Consider the following 18,216-nt stretch of genomic DNA (forward strand, 5'->3'; position numbering starts at 1 on the left):
GCATTGAGAGGTTGTGGTGAAGAGGGATGCAGAAAGGAGGGGCATGAGGCTTTGAGGGTGTGGGTTGGGGGTGGGAGTGGAAAGAGGGGACATGAAGTGGAGGAATACTGATTCCAAATTCCCAAATTTGACAAATGTAGATAAATCTCCTGGGATGAGAGGTAAGAGTTTTTGTTGAAAGCACAGAGAAATGTGGTGCTGAACATGCGGGTGGATGATTGGTGGACCAAGCGCTTAGTTGACAGAAGATAGTTTTGGAAAATAATCTTTGTGAAGAAGAGAAAAGATCGTGGTGAAGGAATATGTGGAGCACTCCTGGCGGATAAATAAGAAGGGTGAAGCCTTAAAAGATTATTTAAAATGCTTTTAAAGGAAGAAGCATTTACATTGAATAAAGATTCGAATTTGGAGACATTGAAAAAATAATGCATAACAAGAAGTACAGGCAGAAGTAAATTCAAGAAGAACCAGAACGGCACTTGTTAGAGCACATACTTCTGTCAGAATGAACAGTTTACGGTTTGTATCCCACTGATCGGCCGGATCTGCTGATTTGAACCAAAATCGAATTGGCTTGTTCTTGTCACCTAACCAACTCATCCACAAAGTTTTGTGATAATCCATCCACAACTTTTTGAGATATCGATGCTATATATCATTTTTGGCCCCTTTTTCAATGGTGAAGAATCTCTTACAAGATCTGAAAATTCTCGTATCTGGATCCAGATTCGGATCTTCACCAAAATCTCATAAATTCGTCCTTGTCACACCCAACCTGATAACCAAGTTTGTCCATAAATTTTTGAGATATCGTGTTATATATATATATATATATATATATATATATATATATATATATATATATATATATATATATATATATATATATATATATATATATATATATATATATAGTTTTTGTACTTGGGATCAACTGTCCAAAGTAAGGGAGAGTGTAGTAGAGAAGTGAAGAAGAGAGTGCAGGCAGGATTGAGTGGGTGGAGAAGAGTTTCAGGAGTGATTTGTGATAGAAGGGTATCTGCAAGAGTGAAAGGGAAAGTATACATGACAGTAGTGAGACCACCTATGTTGTATGGTTTGGAGGCAGTGGTGCTGACAAAAAGACAGGAGGCGGAGCTGGAGGTGGCAGAGTTAAAGATGCTGCGATTCTCGTTGGGAGTGACGAGGATGGACAGGATTAGAAATGAGTATATTAGAGAGATAGCGCAGGTAGGACGGTTTGGAGACAAAGTGAGAGAGGCGAGATTGAGATGGTTTGGACACGTGCACAGGAGGGATGCAGGGTATATTGGGAGAAGGATGCTGTGGATGGAGCCGCCAGGTAGAAGAAGAGGAAAGAAGAAGAGGAAAGAAGAAGAGGAAAGAAGAAGAGGAAAGAAGAAGAGGAAAGAAGAAGAGGAAAGAAGAAGAGGAAAGAAGAAGAGGAAAGAAGAAGAGGAAAGAAGAAGAGGAAAGAAGAAGAGGAAAGAAGAAGAGGAAAGAAGAAGAAGAAGATACGAGGTGTGTTCAAAAAGTATCCAACCTTAATTTTTCGTGCGTAAACAAATGAAGCTAGGGAGGCGTGGTTTGGTGCACGTATGTCGGCGATCCTAATTCGTATGCGTGAATATTCTCCCGCCTGCAGAAGCTGTCAGTCGCCGACAGACCGCCGATAAGTGAGTAAGTGTAAGTGAGCGCCGTCGGATTTTCGTTTTTGACAAAATGACATCACTGTGGTCTCATCGCCAGTGATCACTGTGTTGAAGAAGTTGGGATCGCTGTTCACAGTCTCCAGCATGTCCTGTGCGATCTCCAAACGGAGTTGCTTCTGCTCGATCGTTAGCAGCTTTGGCACGAACTTCGCTGAGATTCTCCTTAAGCCCAAATCCTCAGTCACAATGGAATGAACGGATCCAATGCTGACGCCTGCCTCGTCTGCAAGTTCTCTGATCGTGATTCGACGATCCTGCATCAGCAGGGTCCTCACTTGGTCAATGACGATCTCATTTCGGGATGTTGAGGGCCTACCAGAACGTGCTTCACTTTCCACTGATGTGCGACCATCTTTGAAGTGGTTGTACCACTCTTTTATCTGTGTGGTGCCCATTGCTTTGTTCCCCAAGGCCTGTTGAATCCTGCGGATCGTTTCCACTTGGGAATCGCAAAGCTTTACACAAAATTTGATGCAGTAGCGTTGTTCAAGTTTTTCCGTCATTTTGTAAAAACGAAAATCCGACGGCGCTCACTTACACTTCCTCACTCATCGGCGGTCTGTCGGCGACTGACAGCTTCTACAGGCGGGAAAATATTCATGCATACGGATTAGGATCGCCTACTTACGTGCACCAAACCACGCCTCACTAGGTTCATTTGTTTACGCACGAAAAATTAATGTTGGATACTTTTTGAACACACCTCGTATATATAGTTTTTAGCCATGCCACTCAATGGTGAAGAATCACTATGAAAATTCTCGGATCTGAATTCGGATCCAGATCTTCAATAAAGTAATAAATTATTTCTTGTCACACCCTTAACCTGTACACCAAGGTTCATCTGAATCCATCCATAACTTTTTGAGATACCGTGCGATATACCGTTTATAGCCCAATCTCTCAACGATGCAGAATCACTTAATTTATTTTATCCGGATCCATAGCCGGATAATCACCAAAATCTAATAAATTCGTCCTTGTCACACCCAACCTGACAACCAAGTTTTGTCCAAATCCATCCATAACATTTTGAGATATCCTGTTCACAGACAGACTGACAAACAAACAAGAAAGACAAGCCGGTAGGCGACATGGGTGGTCGCGACATAATTGCATACTGGTCATAAAGTTTTTGACGGATTGGGCTGAAATATTTTGACAAAGAGGTTGATTATAGTGCGCATAAAAGCCTGGAAGCCCATTTTTGATTTTCGAAAAAAATAAATTTTTTAGGATTTTTCTAAAATTTCAAAGTCCCGTTGCTAGGCAATGGTGGTGTCCATAGCAACGGTGCTCAAAAGCATAGAACTAGATCCTGGTATGAACCTACCTGTCAAGTTTCATCAAAATCAGTTGACTCCTCTGGCCTCCAGAGCTGTCCATTACATACAAACAAACAAAAAAATGATGGTAGATAGACACCCTATTTTTGAAGGACTACCATTTGAAAAATAAAACCTAAATAAAAAATCGGCTCAAGTAGAATTTTCTAAATATCTCGAAGTGTTTAATTCCGAAGTCTCGTTTCTCCACATTCAAAACTGTAGGACAAGTATTGAATACCGTTTGGGTTCTTAAAACGCGGTTTTTCGGCCGCTGCATAGCAACGGGTGGTTGCTTAGCAACGAAAATTAAACGCGCACACTCCCATCCCATATGGCACCTGTTCGCCAAGTTTCATCGAAATCGGTTTGCTGGGTTGTGCTGTGGAGCCTCGCGTTGCAGACACACACACACACACACACGAAACCCGAAATTAAGGGTACTCTAGCGACTACCCAATATCGTGCATAGCACGTTACTTGCAAAATACATGAAACAAACTTAACCTTAAAAATAATAGGTAGTTGAATTCAATGACGAAATATGTAAATCCTTTTCAAATTTGAAGCCAATCGGATGAAAATTAACGATCTTATAAATTCGGCCCATGATGACCTTTTGATCAATGTTGACCTCAAAAACAATTGGGGTTGAATTCAGTGACCTGATATGCAAATCCTCTTCAAATTTCACGTCAATAGGATGAAAATTGATGATTTTAGAAATGTGACAAAGTTGTTTACCTTTTGACCTCAAAAACAATATAGTGGGGCAACTTAGCTAAATATAGCATAACAATTGTGCATTTTGTGAGGAAAGCACCAAATTTGGCACACTAGTAGCCTATCATATTATGAACAGATTTGGATATTGGGCCATCTCAAATTCAGCCACTGATGGCTGTGGCAGCCATTTTCCACTGCCATCAAAAATTTTGAGATGCCCCATATATCCAAATCTGTTCATAATACGATTGGCTACTAGTGTGCCAAATTTGGTGCTTTCCTCACAAAATGCACAATTGTTATGCTAAGTTGCCCCAGTAATAAGCTTCTTGCTTATGATGAACTCTTTCAGCTGGTGAAGTTTCGTGAAGATCGGTTAAAAATTGTGACCTGTAGGTGATTGACAGACAGACAGATAGATAGACAAACAGAATAACAAAGTCGACCGACCAATATACTTGAAAGATCTTTGATTTTGCAAGTAACAAACAGAAAAGACAGACAGATCTGTCTGACAGTGATATTGACAGACCGAGACAGAAAGACAGGTTGAAAAACCTAACCTTTGTCCACTTTCGGTGGCGGAGGTAATAAGATCGCTGTGGATCCCCAGGCAAAAATGCTACAGTTAGAACCATAGTACTGTAAATGAGAGTTGTACTCTCATATACTGGAGTTGGCTGCAGATAATTACTTCAGGAAAGGAATGTCATTAGGTTTTTTTGTTTGCTTGTTTTGATTTTTTGAAGTGAGGAGGGGAAATAGGATCATGTAGAGGAGGTAGAAGTAAAATATTTTGGAAGAAGGAAGCAAAACGAGGAATACGGAGACAAAAGGAACATAATTTTCACAGTTGCTATTTGAGGGGTGACTAAAATAAGTCTTGTGAACACACGAAAATGAATTCAACAAATACTACAGCACAAACAAGGTACGATTTAACACGGAATATTGGACGGGATATAACAGCAACACCTACACCAAGATATAACAGAAATACATGACGAATCAGAGGTTCGAAAAACTTCGCTGTAGTGAGGCGGAGACGGCAACTGCAGATTGGACCAGCGCACAGATGTTGGAGACGTGTGTGCAACGGTCATTTATGGGTGTGCAATGCTGCATGCTGGGTGTGTGATATTGAACGCATCCGTGTGCGCTGTGCAGAGGGCTTACCTCTGTGGTGCAGGTAGAGGACGTCATTAAGATACGGGGTGAAGTACAGGTGTTGTTGTTTGCAGATTTGTTTCAGCAGGGTCTTGGTTATCCTGCACACAGATAGGCTGCAATGGAGGCTGTGGTTGTGGAACTTAAGCCCACTTAATAAATCTTGTAACTGCAAATATCAACAACAAAACTAGTTTCACATTAACTTTCTTGCTAAGTGTATGAACAAACAGTACAGCATACCTTACATAACCAGCAGAAGCATACTAATCAGGGTATCACAAAATGAACATACTGTCCCAATCACAAACTCATTATAATTTAACATATTCATGAACACCTTCACTTCATCCTGTACAATCAATGTTCAGCATGTCAACCCAAGCAAAGGTTCCACCATTCAGCTGGTGATCGGTACAGAACATTGGCGAGAGCCAAAGAGATACACAGGGAACTTGGACACAAGAGGCGGCCATTGGGCCCATCAAACCTGTGCTACATCGACATCATATTGTTCTTGCAGCGTGGGTCGTCCGGTGTCCTGGTGTAAGTCCCGGCATGCCACGTCAACAACAGCCGCAACGGCCGACTGGATGAATGGCCCGAGCCAGATCACATGTCCACGATCACAATACCATGCTCATGGGGCCACGGAGTCAGCCGATGCGTTGCACTAATTCAGTGCTGTGCGCTTGAACTCTAACGGCCAAGCCTAGCCGATGAGGCACACAGCATGGTGTTTTATCGAGCGCCGATTTGTCCTTCATTATCAGACTGCCAAATTGCGCAATGTCAATCACAACTACTTGTGCAATTAAAGCCACATATCCAACTTTTCCTCCAAAGCCAGTCGCCAACTGGGAATCCTCTGTCGTGCAAAGTCCTTCCTTGGCCCACCTGAGCTCCTGACCACATGCAAAGCTTTCGGCCACAGCCTGATGGAGTACTACTTTCCACTTGGGGCTGGTGCTCCTGTCTCCCACCTTTCTCGGCTTCACGCTGTGGAAACCAAGGCATTTGGGATCATTGGTATCTCCCACGATGAGGCTAAGTCTTTCGGCCTCTCACTCTCTCACCACAGGCTGGTCGGTGGTCTTTCTGTCTTCTGTCTCCTCTCTGGTCTCCCCCCCCCCGTTCCCCACTGTTTTGTCTTTCCTACTCCCACCCCTCTTGTCTCATGCCCCCCTTGCTGTGCGTTGTGTGCTACCTCTCAAACAAATCTCGACAAGGTTTACAAAAAAAAAAAATTACCAGAATCCCCCCTCCCTCTTTTGTCCCCTCCCTGAGACCAGGTATATTTAATAAGAAAGGTCACATGGGGGATGGGAATGCAGAAACAAGCAATACCACAATGATGATAATAAAAACCCTTACTTACTGGCCACTATGGTTTACTGCGCTCACATGAAACAACAAGTAATCCGAAGGTTCCTAAAATAGCCGATGCCTTTTCGGATCGGGCCCAATCTTTCTACACGAGATCGACAACAGACCTGACGAGACAAAAATACGTGGCGATGCCCGACAGGACACCTGTAGATTTGGGGAACACGAGCAGGCACTGACCATGGCCTTGCAGCGGTTCAAGTCCGACCAGAGAGGAGAGAGAGATGAGAGCGGGGCATATGGCGAAGCACAGTGAAGCTGTTAGGATAGAGGGACGTTGGATAGAAGGGAAAGCTCCCTCGGCACTCCCACGTTTGTTTCCATCCCCACGCCCCTATTTTTACAAGATCTGGTTCTATCCGCCATTGTGACACACTTAGACCATCCACTCTCGGCTGCCATTGGTCCGTGACAGTCCGTTGGCGGGAAAACCCTTCCCGACGTCACCAAACAGAGTTGCTGGCAGTCGGCGTGGCCGTCCTGGGTTTCCCCCAAATCTGTGCTTAAAGGGGAACCTACACATAATTTTTTTTTTCTTTTCTGAAAATCATTGAAAATCATTAATCAAGGTCAAATTTGAAGGGAAGACATTAAAAAAAAAAAAATTTCGCCAACCACAAAGCCTGAAAAAAGCCCCAAAAGTGTCGATTTTTGCCAGTGACGTCACACCTTGATCCAAATGGCAACTGACATACCGAAACAGTGTATTTCGAGCTCGGATTCCGATACCGATTCCACCATCATTAGAAACTCTGAAGGTTCTCAGTAAGTCGAAACTGATCCGTGGGATTTTGAAGAAACTATCGGAGACAACATTAGTGCTTGAAACACGTTCAGGGGAATTTATGGAGCCGTCTCGTTTCGAGCCTTATGCGAGCGATTTAGATGACGATGGCAACAATGGAGGTGTTGGTGAAGATGAAAACGTCAGTCACGTGTTCACCTCAGACTGATAGGTTTCGTTTTTCCGTCCAAGTAACGATTTACAAGGGATTATGTATAAATTGAAAAATCAGTTATACTACTCCAGCAAAAACAAGGCATGGCACGGCACGGACACGGCAAGACAACAGGATGGACATGAGGGGGCACGGACACGGACAAGGCACGATCACAGCATGGACATGACGGGGCACGGACACGGTGCGACAAAGCATGGATACGGCATGGCACGGCACGGACACGGCACGACCACAGCATGGACATGACGGGGCACGGACACGGCGCGACAAAGCATGGATACGGCATGGCACGGCACGACACAGCACAGGCACACTCAGACACAGTGGACAAAATGGGCGAATAATGCTTTGTCCCACTGTCACAGGCTGACCAGGTGTTTTGTATGTTATGGTATCATCACATTCTATACTTTCCCGGGACGCCGTTTGTGTCTGTCCTATGGTGGAGTGGTTCTGGGTATTGTTGGGTGGGGGGAGGATGCTGGAGAGGGTGTATGGTAGGTTTTGTTGTAAATTGACAATTTATAAGGGATTTTGTATCAATTGATAAATCAGTTATACAACTCCAGCAGAAGCACGGCACGGACATGGTTGATGGGTGATTGTGGAGGGGTTAGGGAGTCAGGGGGGAGGGGGATTCCCTGAAACTTCTAGATACATCCACAGATATTTTCTCTCCACTATAAAGACATGGTGGTTCATGTGACTTGCAGACATTTGTGTTGATCATACATAATTATTTTCAGGTGCTGCTGTGGTAACTGCCAGGTAAATGGCAACAGGTGTTTGATTCACTGATCAAATCGTCCATGTACTTGTGCTAGTAGCTGGGTAAAGATGGTGTTGCATTTTCAAGCGATGGTTGATTCTTCCGCTTAATTGTGGGTCTGGCATGCTCTCTCAATCATAGCGGATAACCACAAGATCTGGCCATCTCTGTTGCTCCATACCAATGCTCTGTAACATGTTCCGAGCACAAAAGTGAACATTTTCTCGACCTGTTCCACTCAGGTATTTTGGAAAACCTCGTCCAATTGCTGGCAAACTTCGGGTCTTTCAGCTATTTGTGTAGCATTAAACCATCTTAGTTTGTATGCTCTCTTAATCATAGCGGATAACCACAACATCGAGCAATACTATATAAGCACCAAGGATGCATTGACTCGGCATATTTGTAGAAAATCGAAAATTATTCACCATTTGAGTAAAATCGTACCGTGATGTAACCTGGAGACTACGGATCTGGCGGTCGACTTCTAGGTGTGACATCACGGCAAAGCATGAAGAGAAAGAAGAAGAAGAAGAAGATTGACTTTTACTCACAAAATTACCAACTTTATAAATCGGAATTCGGAAAAAGACACCATATCTATTTTGTAGGGTATCAATGAATAGATTAGTGTCGAGGTGGTCTAAGCGTTTGGGTTCCCCATTAATGGCCTTTGATGGACTGAGATCCAGGCATTCAATGACATCTTGGATGCTGCTGTCCTGTCTGTACCTGTTTGTGATGAGGATGTTGAGGTCGCGGAGAGATTCACTTAACTTGGCAGTGATATTTATGTCTTATACTGGCTGTGAGCCAGAGGTCAACAGATGTCTGGGTCGGGCCTGGAGAGTCATGGATTCACTGGATAATGTGGTGTGGCACTGCCGGTAACTTTGCAGAACGAAAGTCCGAGTCTTCAGGTCCTTGGTGCTTCCATTCTTGCTCTACGGATGTGAGACTTGCATTCTGACCAGGGATCTGAGAAGGAGACTTAATTCCTTTGGTACCAGGTCTCTTCAGAGAATCCTTGGCTATCGGTGGTCAGACTTTGTGACCAACGCAGTTGCTGAGAGAGACTCAAATGAGATTTGTTGCCTGCATTGTCTGTGAGCATCAGCTGCGGCTGTATAGACATGTGGCTCGTTTTCCTGATGCTGATCCTGCTCACCAGATTCTCTCAGCAAGGGAGCCTCGTGAGTGGAGGAGGCCAACAGGCTGACCACGTGCCTCGTGGTTGCAGCAGGATGATTGACATCTCAAGGAGATGGGAATGGGCCAGGTATCTGCCTGGGGGATGGCCAGACGGAGGCTCCTAGAGTACCGCTGGAAAGTGGACGCAGCAATGTACTGCTCCGGTGCATGCTCCCATACTTGACCTGACCTGACATCATCTGTCCAGACATAAAGTGACACGTCTTATATTATGATTAAATTACCTCACACATGTTCCAACACATTTCATGTGTAATATTTTAACTAAATTATGCATTGCAATGTTAACTCCTAGAAGTCATTTCAACATCAATCTCAACTCAATCCAACACCGTTTATCAACTTAAATTCACTGGGGTGGTCCATGCATGCGTCCATCCATCCACCCGTCTGCAGCCATATCTCAGATATGTATGGATCGATTTTGTTCAAATTTGGCACAAAGACAACACATGATGAAAAACATGCAGTGTCTATAGAAAGTCTACACCACCTTTCATTTTTCACCTTTTGTTGCCTTATAGCCTGGAATTAAATTCCATTAAATCAGACATTTTCCACATTTATTTGCACATTGTAACCAACAACTTCAAATTGAAAAACAACTTTCAAAAATTTCAGAAAATTAATTAAAAACACAAAACCAGAATATCTTGGTTGGATGTCTTATTATAATAATATATTATTGTAATTGTATATTAGCACTTGTAAAGAGCAATTCCCTTGAAATAGCAGTTGTAAATTAGCTCAGGTGTAACCAATCACCTTCAAAATCAAAATCACACACCAAGTTAATTGGCCTCTACCTGTGTTAAATTGTCGTGATTCTGATAATTTCAGAATAAAATCAGCTGCTCCTGTAGTTTTCCTCTGCTAGGTTGTGAATTTCACAGCAAAGACAACCATGAATCCCAAGGAGCTTTCAAAAGACCTCCAAGATAAAGTTGTGGAAAGGCACAGATCAGGGGATGGGTATAAGAAATATTTCAAAGGCCTTGAATATCCCATGGAGCACAGTCAAGGCAATCGTTAAGAAGTGGAAGGCATATGGTACCACCAAGACTTTGCCAAGATCAGGCTGTCCCTCCAAATTGGATGACCAAGCAAGGAGGAGACTGATCAGAGAGGCCACTAAGAGACCAATGGCAACTTTGAAAGAACTGCAGGCCTTTATGGCAAAGACTGGTCACTGTGTGCATGTGACGACAATATCCCAAGCACTCCACAGGTCTGGCCTGTACGGTAGGATGACAAGAAGGAAGCCATTACTCAAAATAGCCCACTTTGAGTCCCGTTTGAGGAATGCAAAAAAACCACTCTGGAGATTCTGAAGCCATGTGGCAAAACTTTTTGTGGTCTGATGAAACCATGATGGAATTTTTTGGCCTAAATTCAAAATGTGAGGTTTCACGCAAACCCAACGCAGCACATCACTCAAAGAACACCGTCCCGACTGTGAAGCATGGTGGTGTCAGCATCATGTTATGGGGATGTTTCTCATAAGCAGGGACTGGGGCACTTGTCAGGGAAAATGGATGTAGCAAAATACAGAAAAATCCTGGGAAAGCCAAAATTGGGATGGAAGATCACCTTTCAGCATGACAATGACCCGAAGCACACATCCAAAGCTGCACTGGAGTGTCGAAAAAACAAAAAGATAAATGTCCTTGAGTGGCCCAGTCAGAGCCCTGACCTCAATCCAATCGAAAATCTGTGGCATGACTTGAAGATTGTTGTCCATCAGCACTCCCCACACAACTTCACTGAGCTTGAACAGTTTTGTACAGAAGAATGGACAAATATTTCCCAATTAAGGTGTACAAAGTTGGTAGAGACCTATCCCAACAGACTCACAGGTGTAATTGCTGTCAAAGGTGCTTCCACCAAGTATTAACTCAAAGGGGGGGGGGGTTGGACACTTATTCTGGTTTTGTATTTTTTATTTTCTGAAATTTGTAGAGTTTGTATTTCACTTGGATATTGTGCATTTCGATGTGTAAATAAAGATGGAAAAAGTCTAATTTAATGCAATTTAATTACAGGCTATAAGGAAACACAAGGTCAACATTTTAAAAGGGGGTGTAGACTTTCCAAAGGCATGGATGCACATGATTTTGTTTCACGATTTGATGAAAGATGGCTGGCTGGCGACCATTTTAGTTGTAAAAAACTCGATGTTGAACATGTCCTCAACCATTTCTCGGATGTGCATTTACCAATCTTGTTCAAACGTGTCACATATGATTTTCAAACTTGTTCAAACTTGTCACATACCAATCTTGATAAAGAATGATGACTTGCATAAGCATGTTATTTGATTTCGAGAACAGATCCAAGATGGCCGACTGGTAGCCATTTTGTTAATTAGGCAATCTTGCCTAATCGTCTGCAATCTTCTATGTCACATGACCACTCCAGTGAGTTGCGCATACACATATATCTTGTAAATATGGGCTTGCTCTTGAACTCCATACAGCAAAATTACTAAAACTATGGGGGCTATGACATTTTTTTTGTCTTTTCTCCTTGTTTAAAATTTAAAAATTGTTTCTGTATGTGTAATTAATGAAGTAAAAATAAATATATGAGGTGGGGCAGGGGACAGGGGGTGGAGGGAATGAAAATGCTTGAAGGGTGAGAAATGAACAAACACAGATAGCACATTCACCTTTTGACATGACCTTCTCACAGACATCACAATCATGATACAGGTATATATAATCATGCATCCATAGTCCATACCTCAATTACCTATAAGTCCTGCCAATATCCATGTAGACAGAGATAAATTTTAAAAAACATGTCAGGAAAGGTGAAGGCAGGAAAAGACACATCCCCAATACCATAGCATACCACAAGCATTGCGTATCAGATTACAATCGATTACCTGTGAGATCAAGGAAAATAATTTTTAATGATCTTACAATGCTAACAATGCACAAAAGACAAGCAAACTGTTGGGATTCAGGTTAGGGTTCTGGTTAAGGTTGGGGGATAACCCAAACACTCCAACAATTATCATTTTGAATGTTATAAAATAGGAATTTGAAGGAGGGGGAGGGGGGGAGAGAAGGGGAGCAATCGTGCCAACAAAGGAGAACACAAGCACACATTGACAAGTACTGTACAACTAGAATGGCACTCGGTAGAGCGCATACCTCCACGAGGCCGAACAGTTTACATTTTGTATCCCACTCATAGGCCAGATCTGGATCTGCTAACCGGAACCAAAATCGAGTCGGCTTGTTCTTGTCACCTTACCAACTTATCCACCATGTTTTGTCAAAACTCGTCCAAACTTTTTGAGATATCATGCTATATATTGTTTATGGCCCTCTTTCTCACTGGTGAAGAATCACTGAAAGAATTCTTGCATCCAGATTTGGATCTTCACCAAACTCGAATCAATTTGTCCTTGTCACACACCCAACATGTCCACCAAGTTTCGTTTGAATACATCCATAATTTTTTGAGAACGTGTGCTTACAGACAAACAGACAGGGGTGATGAATACCTCCGTCCACCTTAGATGGTGAACGTATGTAACTACCAATAGGCACGTGAACACCTTCTCTATTTGCCGACTCATTATCACCATGTATAATCCTTCCTATTTCTGCTTCTGAGTACTTATCCAGTTCCATTTTCAACTCAATCACTATTTTTACTTCCACGTGTACCTTACTACGGGGAGGTTATTACATGTACAGAGACATACGTTTCCTCTGAACCAATAAAAGCCCGTTTTCTCCATTCTTTTCTTCTTCTTCATCTCAATTCCATACTCCCGTCCTATCCCCCTCAAAATCTCAAAAATGAGTCCACTCTTTCAATTCCCTTTGATATCTTAAATGCTTCTCTTCTATTCCCAAAATATCAGCAACTTATTTTTGTGTCCAACTACTTGAGGATATATACAGTACAAGAGAGTGTTTGTGTTTGATTCAAACGAACCAACCTGAACTTTATAACATGCTTAAGACTGCATTTGGGGATTCATAAGAGTTCAAAACAAACAAATTACCTTGGTCCAACATATTTCACCGTCTTCGTGTTGTCATCCACCTTTGATTCTCCTGGTCCATTGCTCCGTAAAAAGGTTTCTTCATTTTTCCCTCTTCTGACTGCACCTCCATCCTCTGAATGACCCAAACTGTTCTCCCTCATTTCCATCATTGCCTCAAAGTCATCCTCCTTTATTTTCCCTTCCATCCTTGTCCCATCTTCATTATTATAGGCCACATCCCCTGATTGCCACTTTTCTTGCTCAAAAGTCTCTGAGATTACATCTTCAAAATCTTCCTGAATTAGTTTATTTTCACAACCTTCCTGGATTCCTTCTTCATACTCATTGCTCCCATGGTTTCTCTCAACATACTCACGTCCATTGTCAATTACTTCTTCATCTTCGAGGTTCTTCTGGATGATGATTTCATAATGATGCTCCTCTTGCATGACTTCTTTATCCCCCTTGATTTTATCGTCCTCTTGGGTTTGTCCCTCATCCTCTTGGGATTGTCCCTCGTCCACGCACTTCTGAATGATGATTTTGTGATGATGCTCCTCTTGGATTACTTCTTTATTTCCCTTTATTTTATTGTCGTCCTCTTGGGTTTGTCTGTCGTCCTCTTGGGGTTGTTCGTTGTCCTCTTGGGTTTGTCCCTCGTCCTCTTGGGTTTGTCCCTCGTCCTCCATGCACTTCTGAATGATGATTTTGTAATGATGCTCCTCTTGGATGACTTCTTTATTTCCCTTCATTTTACCATCGTCCTCTGGGGTTTGTCCGTCGTCCTCTGGGGTTTGTCCGTCGTCCTCTGGGGTTTGTCCCTCGTCCTCCAGGCACTTCTGGATGATGATTTCATGATGATGCTCCTCTTGGAAGACTTCTTTATTTCCCTTTATTTTACCTTCGTCCTCTTGGGTTTGTTCCTCGTCATCTTGGGTTTGTCCCTCATCCTCCAGGAACTTCTGGATGATGATTTCATGATGATGCTCTTCTTGGATGACTTCTTTATTTCCCTTTATTTTACCGTCGTCCTCTTGGGTTTGTCCATCGTACTCATGGCCCTCATAGATTATTTCCATGTCATTATGTTCCTTCTCCAACGTTTCTTTTTCCATGTTGATTGTTTCATACCCATGGTCCTTTTTAATTCCTTCTTTACTTTGTTGGATTGGTTTTTCACCTACTTGAATTCGTCCATTATCCTCATGACCCTCTTGTATTTCTCTTCCATCCTTAGTTTCATCCTGGGCTTCATTTTCATCCTTAAAGCCATCATGGATTCTCTCTGCATTCTTATGGACTCCTTTGATATCCCTATAGCTCTCCCAGGTTTTTTCTACACTTCCAGGGTACTCAACCACATGATCCCCATCTTTAAGGTTCTTCTGCATTTCTCCTGCATAGTCATGGTCATCATAGGAGAGTTCCTCATCACAAGCATGATATTCATGAGTTACATTTCTATTTTTCAGACTGTTTCTCTGCACTGTTATTCTTTTAAGTCCAACAGCTTCATAGTTGGTGCCAGAATCCAAGATCTCTTGAACATTTTTTGTTACTGCATCTGTGGTCTTCACTGCTGCCATCATCTGAAAAACAAACAAAAACTTCTCATTTACTTTTCATAAACAGCAAGTTACACTATAAAAGCTATGAAACATTCTTCATAGATATTATTGGAAGTTCGTTTTTTAATACATTTTCAATTTCGTTAGCCTTTACATAAAGATATGAGGATGTGTTGCAAGTGTTATTCCATGCATCATTGTGCTGTAGAGTGATGTAAGAGCTTGAGATGGGTGTCATCATGACCTCAACGAGTCACCTGCAATCTCTGAGTAAGTGTAATCCATTGTAAAAAAAAAAAAAATTTAAACAAATATTTGAGAACAGGAGGGTTTCTCAGGTTACACAAGGAAATTACACACAGGAGGAGGCCATTCAGCCCAAGATGAGGCCTGCGGAGGAGGCGGCCATTCAGCCCATCGTGCATGCACCAAATCAACAACAGACCAACTGTATCTGTAAATTTAATTCCTCTGTTTCAGGTGGCCACCCATTGGTTAAAAGGTACTCAGGCGGTGACCCGGTGGTTGAAAGGCATTCCAGGTGGCGTCCCGTCGGTCCAAGAGGTGTCGGGCGGCATTCCTGTTAAGGTTGGCTAGCTGTTCTGATCAAACAAACAGCCATTAGGATTTCAAGGGTGGCCTCCTGTTCTGATCAAACAGTGCCACGGTGTGTACCCCCGACTTGGGCTGGTGCTACACTCAAGGCAATTTGGTGTCTTTACCTGAAGTAGGGGCATAATTCGGTATCTCTACCAGAAGTAGGGATATACTGTGATGTGGCTGTTCCACCTGAAGCTGGAACATGAAATGGCTCATCTAACCTGAAGTTAGATGAATTGACTAAATTTATGGGATAAATTGAGGGTTTATTGTTTTCCACCTGAGATAGTGGGATGAAATTGACTAAATGTATTGTTTCCCAACCAGGAGTTGGAGGTGACAGAATTGTGGGTTTATTTACAACTAAATGTTAGAAGGGTAGGGCTCTTGTGAATTTGTGTACTTCTACAGAACTTGTGCTGACTTTCATTGAATACTGTATGTGCAATGAATTGCATTGACTTCCATGTCACACGAAGTGTCGTATTATTTGAGTTATTACATGTAAGCGAGTGTTGATATCGTTTGTGTATGATATATCAGTGTTTCATTTTGTGTATTGTTAACTGTGAAACTTATGGGAACGAATAAGCACGGAGAGTGGAGATGAGGATTGGTCGTCACCATACACTGTGAAGACTCTGAATGAAAAGAAGTGCACATCTTTTTACAAGAGGAGTGCGAAAATGTCATATTCCTCACACTCAGTTGTAGCTAGGTGTGTAAACAAAATAATCGGTTTATGGCTTGTTATGAAAGACAGAGCCCTGGCATTATGGTGCGGTCTCTTTGGAGTGCAAGGCAAATGCCATTGAGAAGTGTTTTAAGACCAGATAGTGCATGTGAATTCGATTTTGGTCAACATCTGAATTAGAAGTTATTGTGGGCTCGATAAGGAACTGAAGATTACTACATGATGTCATAATCCTACTTATATTAACGAGAACGTTTTGTTAGAAATGATGTTGCAACAACTAACGCGTGAAGACAAATGGACCTTCATAAAATAAAATGAAATGAAATAATTAAGTACCTCAGCAAGACAGTTTGTGGACAGATTACCCACATAAACAACTGAAGTTGTGCTTGCTCGGAATGAATCAACTGAATGTAAACTTCTGTGAGAGAGTTGAAGCAGCCTGTGTTTGAACTTTTCTGTTCGTGGTTTGGTGGCTGGCTCATGATGTTTGTTGTGTGTGTTGTTGATCCCTTCTGTTTGCTGTTTAAGCATGAATACATATTGTGATCGATACTTTAAATATCCCTCAGATATGGTGCATTGCTCCAAATGATGAACGAATGGAATGTTTGTAGGGAGGGGTTGATGGTGAGTGTGTTCCGTGTGAGAATCTCCACTCATCCAATGGTTAAACCGTGGGAGTTAAAGTGGATTCAAAGCTCAGGCTTTCTCATTGTTTGATAATTTTGTGTGTGCTATTTTGGCTTTGAACACTGTACGTTGCATACATAATAAATGGATGGTCTCCTCGGAGCATCATTTGAATACCTGTTATGATAATAATAATAATAATAATAATAATAATATTAGCATTATTAATCATGACATTGTGAAATGACAATTGTGAATGTAAAATATATTCTGAATGGGGGGTCCATTTCGGAGACTGGCTATCGCCGGCATTACGAGACAAAATTAATGAAAATAGCGCTTTGTTCAGGATTTTAAAATGATGAAAAGTGGGGAATTGGCTTTAATTGCTCAGCCCAGCAAGCTGAGGTGTTTTGGCTCTCAATTTGTTTAAAATATCAGCTTCCTTGCAACATAGATGTTGCAGAATTGCTCATTCTTTTTACAATGTTCTTGTTTTTACAAGCAGCTGTTCGTACTGCGAGAAGAGATTTATCCCTCAGATGGACGATAAACTTGGCGTGCTGTCTTCATTAGTTGATGGATGTTAAAGTTGATCGATAACATCAGTTGACGTTTATGTTAAAGACAAATTCCTGCCCAAACTACTGCTGGGAAGGAAATGGCAAACCACCCAGTGTAACCCTTTGATCGACTCAAGCAGGCAAAATTCCTTGCATATAATGAATGAAATAATGTTAACTTGGGTGAGAGTTATGGAATTGCTGCAAGATTTGATGAATTAATTAACTGTGAGACATTATTGTTGCAAATACCTCTTATAATGATTGATCTGTGAAGCAAGTACTTGGAAGTACATCAAGTGAAGAAAATTTGGGTTAAAATAGTGATCTTTCTTAAATGTCAGACATCCAAGAACCAGGACAAAGACGTGTAGCAAGTTACACACTTAACAAAATAAAAATGCTTTGGGGGGAAAATTACGGGTGGGGCTGGTGCCTCTCGGACCCACGGCCTTCGAATATTTATCACAGCAACATTCTTGGGGCTTGAAGCCAAGCCTTTTGATGTACGGGCTTGCAGCCAAGCAAAGGTCAACTTACTCAGCAAAAAGCCCCAAAAAAAACATCTTTCTTTTTCTGCGTTTTGTTATATGGACCTATATTTTTCAGATATCAAATTTAATTAGATAATAATTTTGTCTTACTGTCACACTGATAGACCATAAATCTGGTCGCAGAGAATGGTTATGCAAATGAGAAAGGTTGGAAATTAATTAAACAACGTTAGCATTTGGTATTGTTAAACTGTTTGGAGAAATTTTGTATCTCTTAACCATGTTGTCAAAGTTCTTATTCCCAAATGAACACCCTACAAGCAGAGTGGTCCGGGAGCAATGTCCAGTTTGGCAGGTCGACAAATCACACCGTTGGAATGTCAGGACCCCTCTCAA

General features: G+C 42.0%; 1 protein-coding gene and 1 long non-coding RNA gene across 17 annotated transcripts in view; one reads left to right on the top strand and one right to left on the bottom strand.

Moving 5' to 3' along the window:
* The window catches only part of DNAAF1 (dynein axonemal assembly factor 1), a 158,809-nt gene that overhangs the window by 96,088 nt on the left and 44,505 nt on the right, over window positions 1-18,216 (bottom strand). For all 16 annotated transcript variants that reach the window (XR_015051638.1, XM_085856837.1, XM_085856833.1 and 13 more), the window contains exons 2-3: window positions 13,284-14,854; window positions 4,940-5,031 (exon numbers count right to left, since the gene is read on the bottom strand). Coding sequence is in view for 15 of the 16 variants with exons in the window: in XM_085856837.1 (XP_085712963.1) it covers window positions 4,940-5,031; window positions 13,284-14,854 (1,663 nt within the window). In the remaining variant the exon portion in view is untranslated. The remainder of the gene's footprint in view (window positions 1-4,939; window positions 5,032-13,283; window positions 14,855-18,216) is intronic.
* Window positions 1-18,216, top strand: part of LOC147012496 (uncharacterized) — a 78,478-nt gene that overhangs the window by 55,618 nt on the left and 4,644 nt on the right. The window lies entirely within an intron of this gene.

This window comes from Eptatretus burgeri, chromosome 15, assembly GCF_056783735.1.
Source record: "Eptatretus burgeri isolate ZD-2024b chromosome 15, Ebu_testis_v1, whole genome shotgun sequence".
Classification (NCBI taxonomy): Eukaryota; Metazoa; Chordata; class Myxini; order Myxiniformes; family Myxinidae; genus Eptatretus; species Eptatretus burgeri.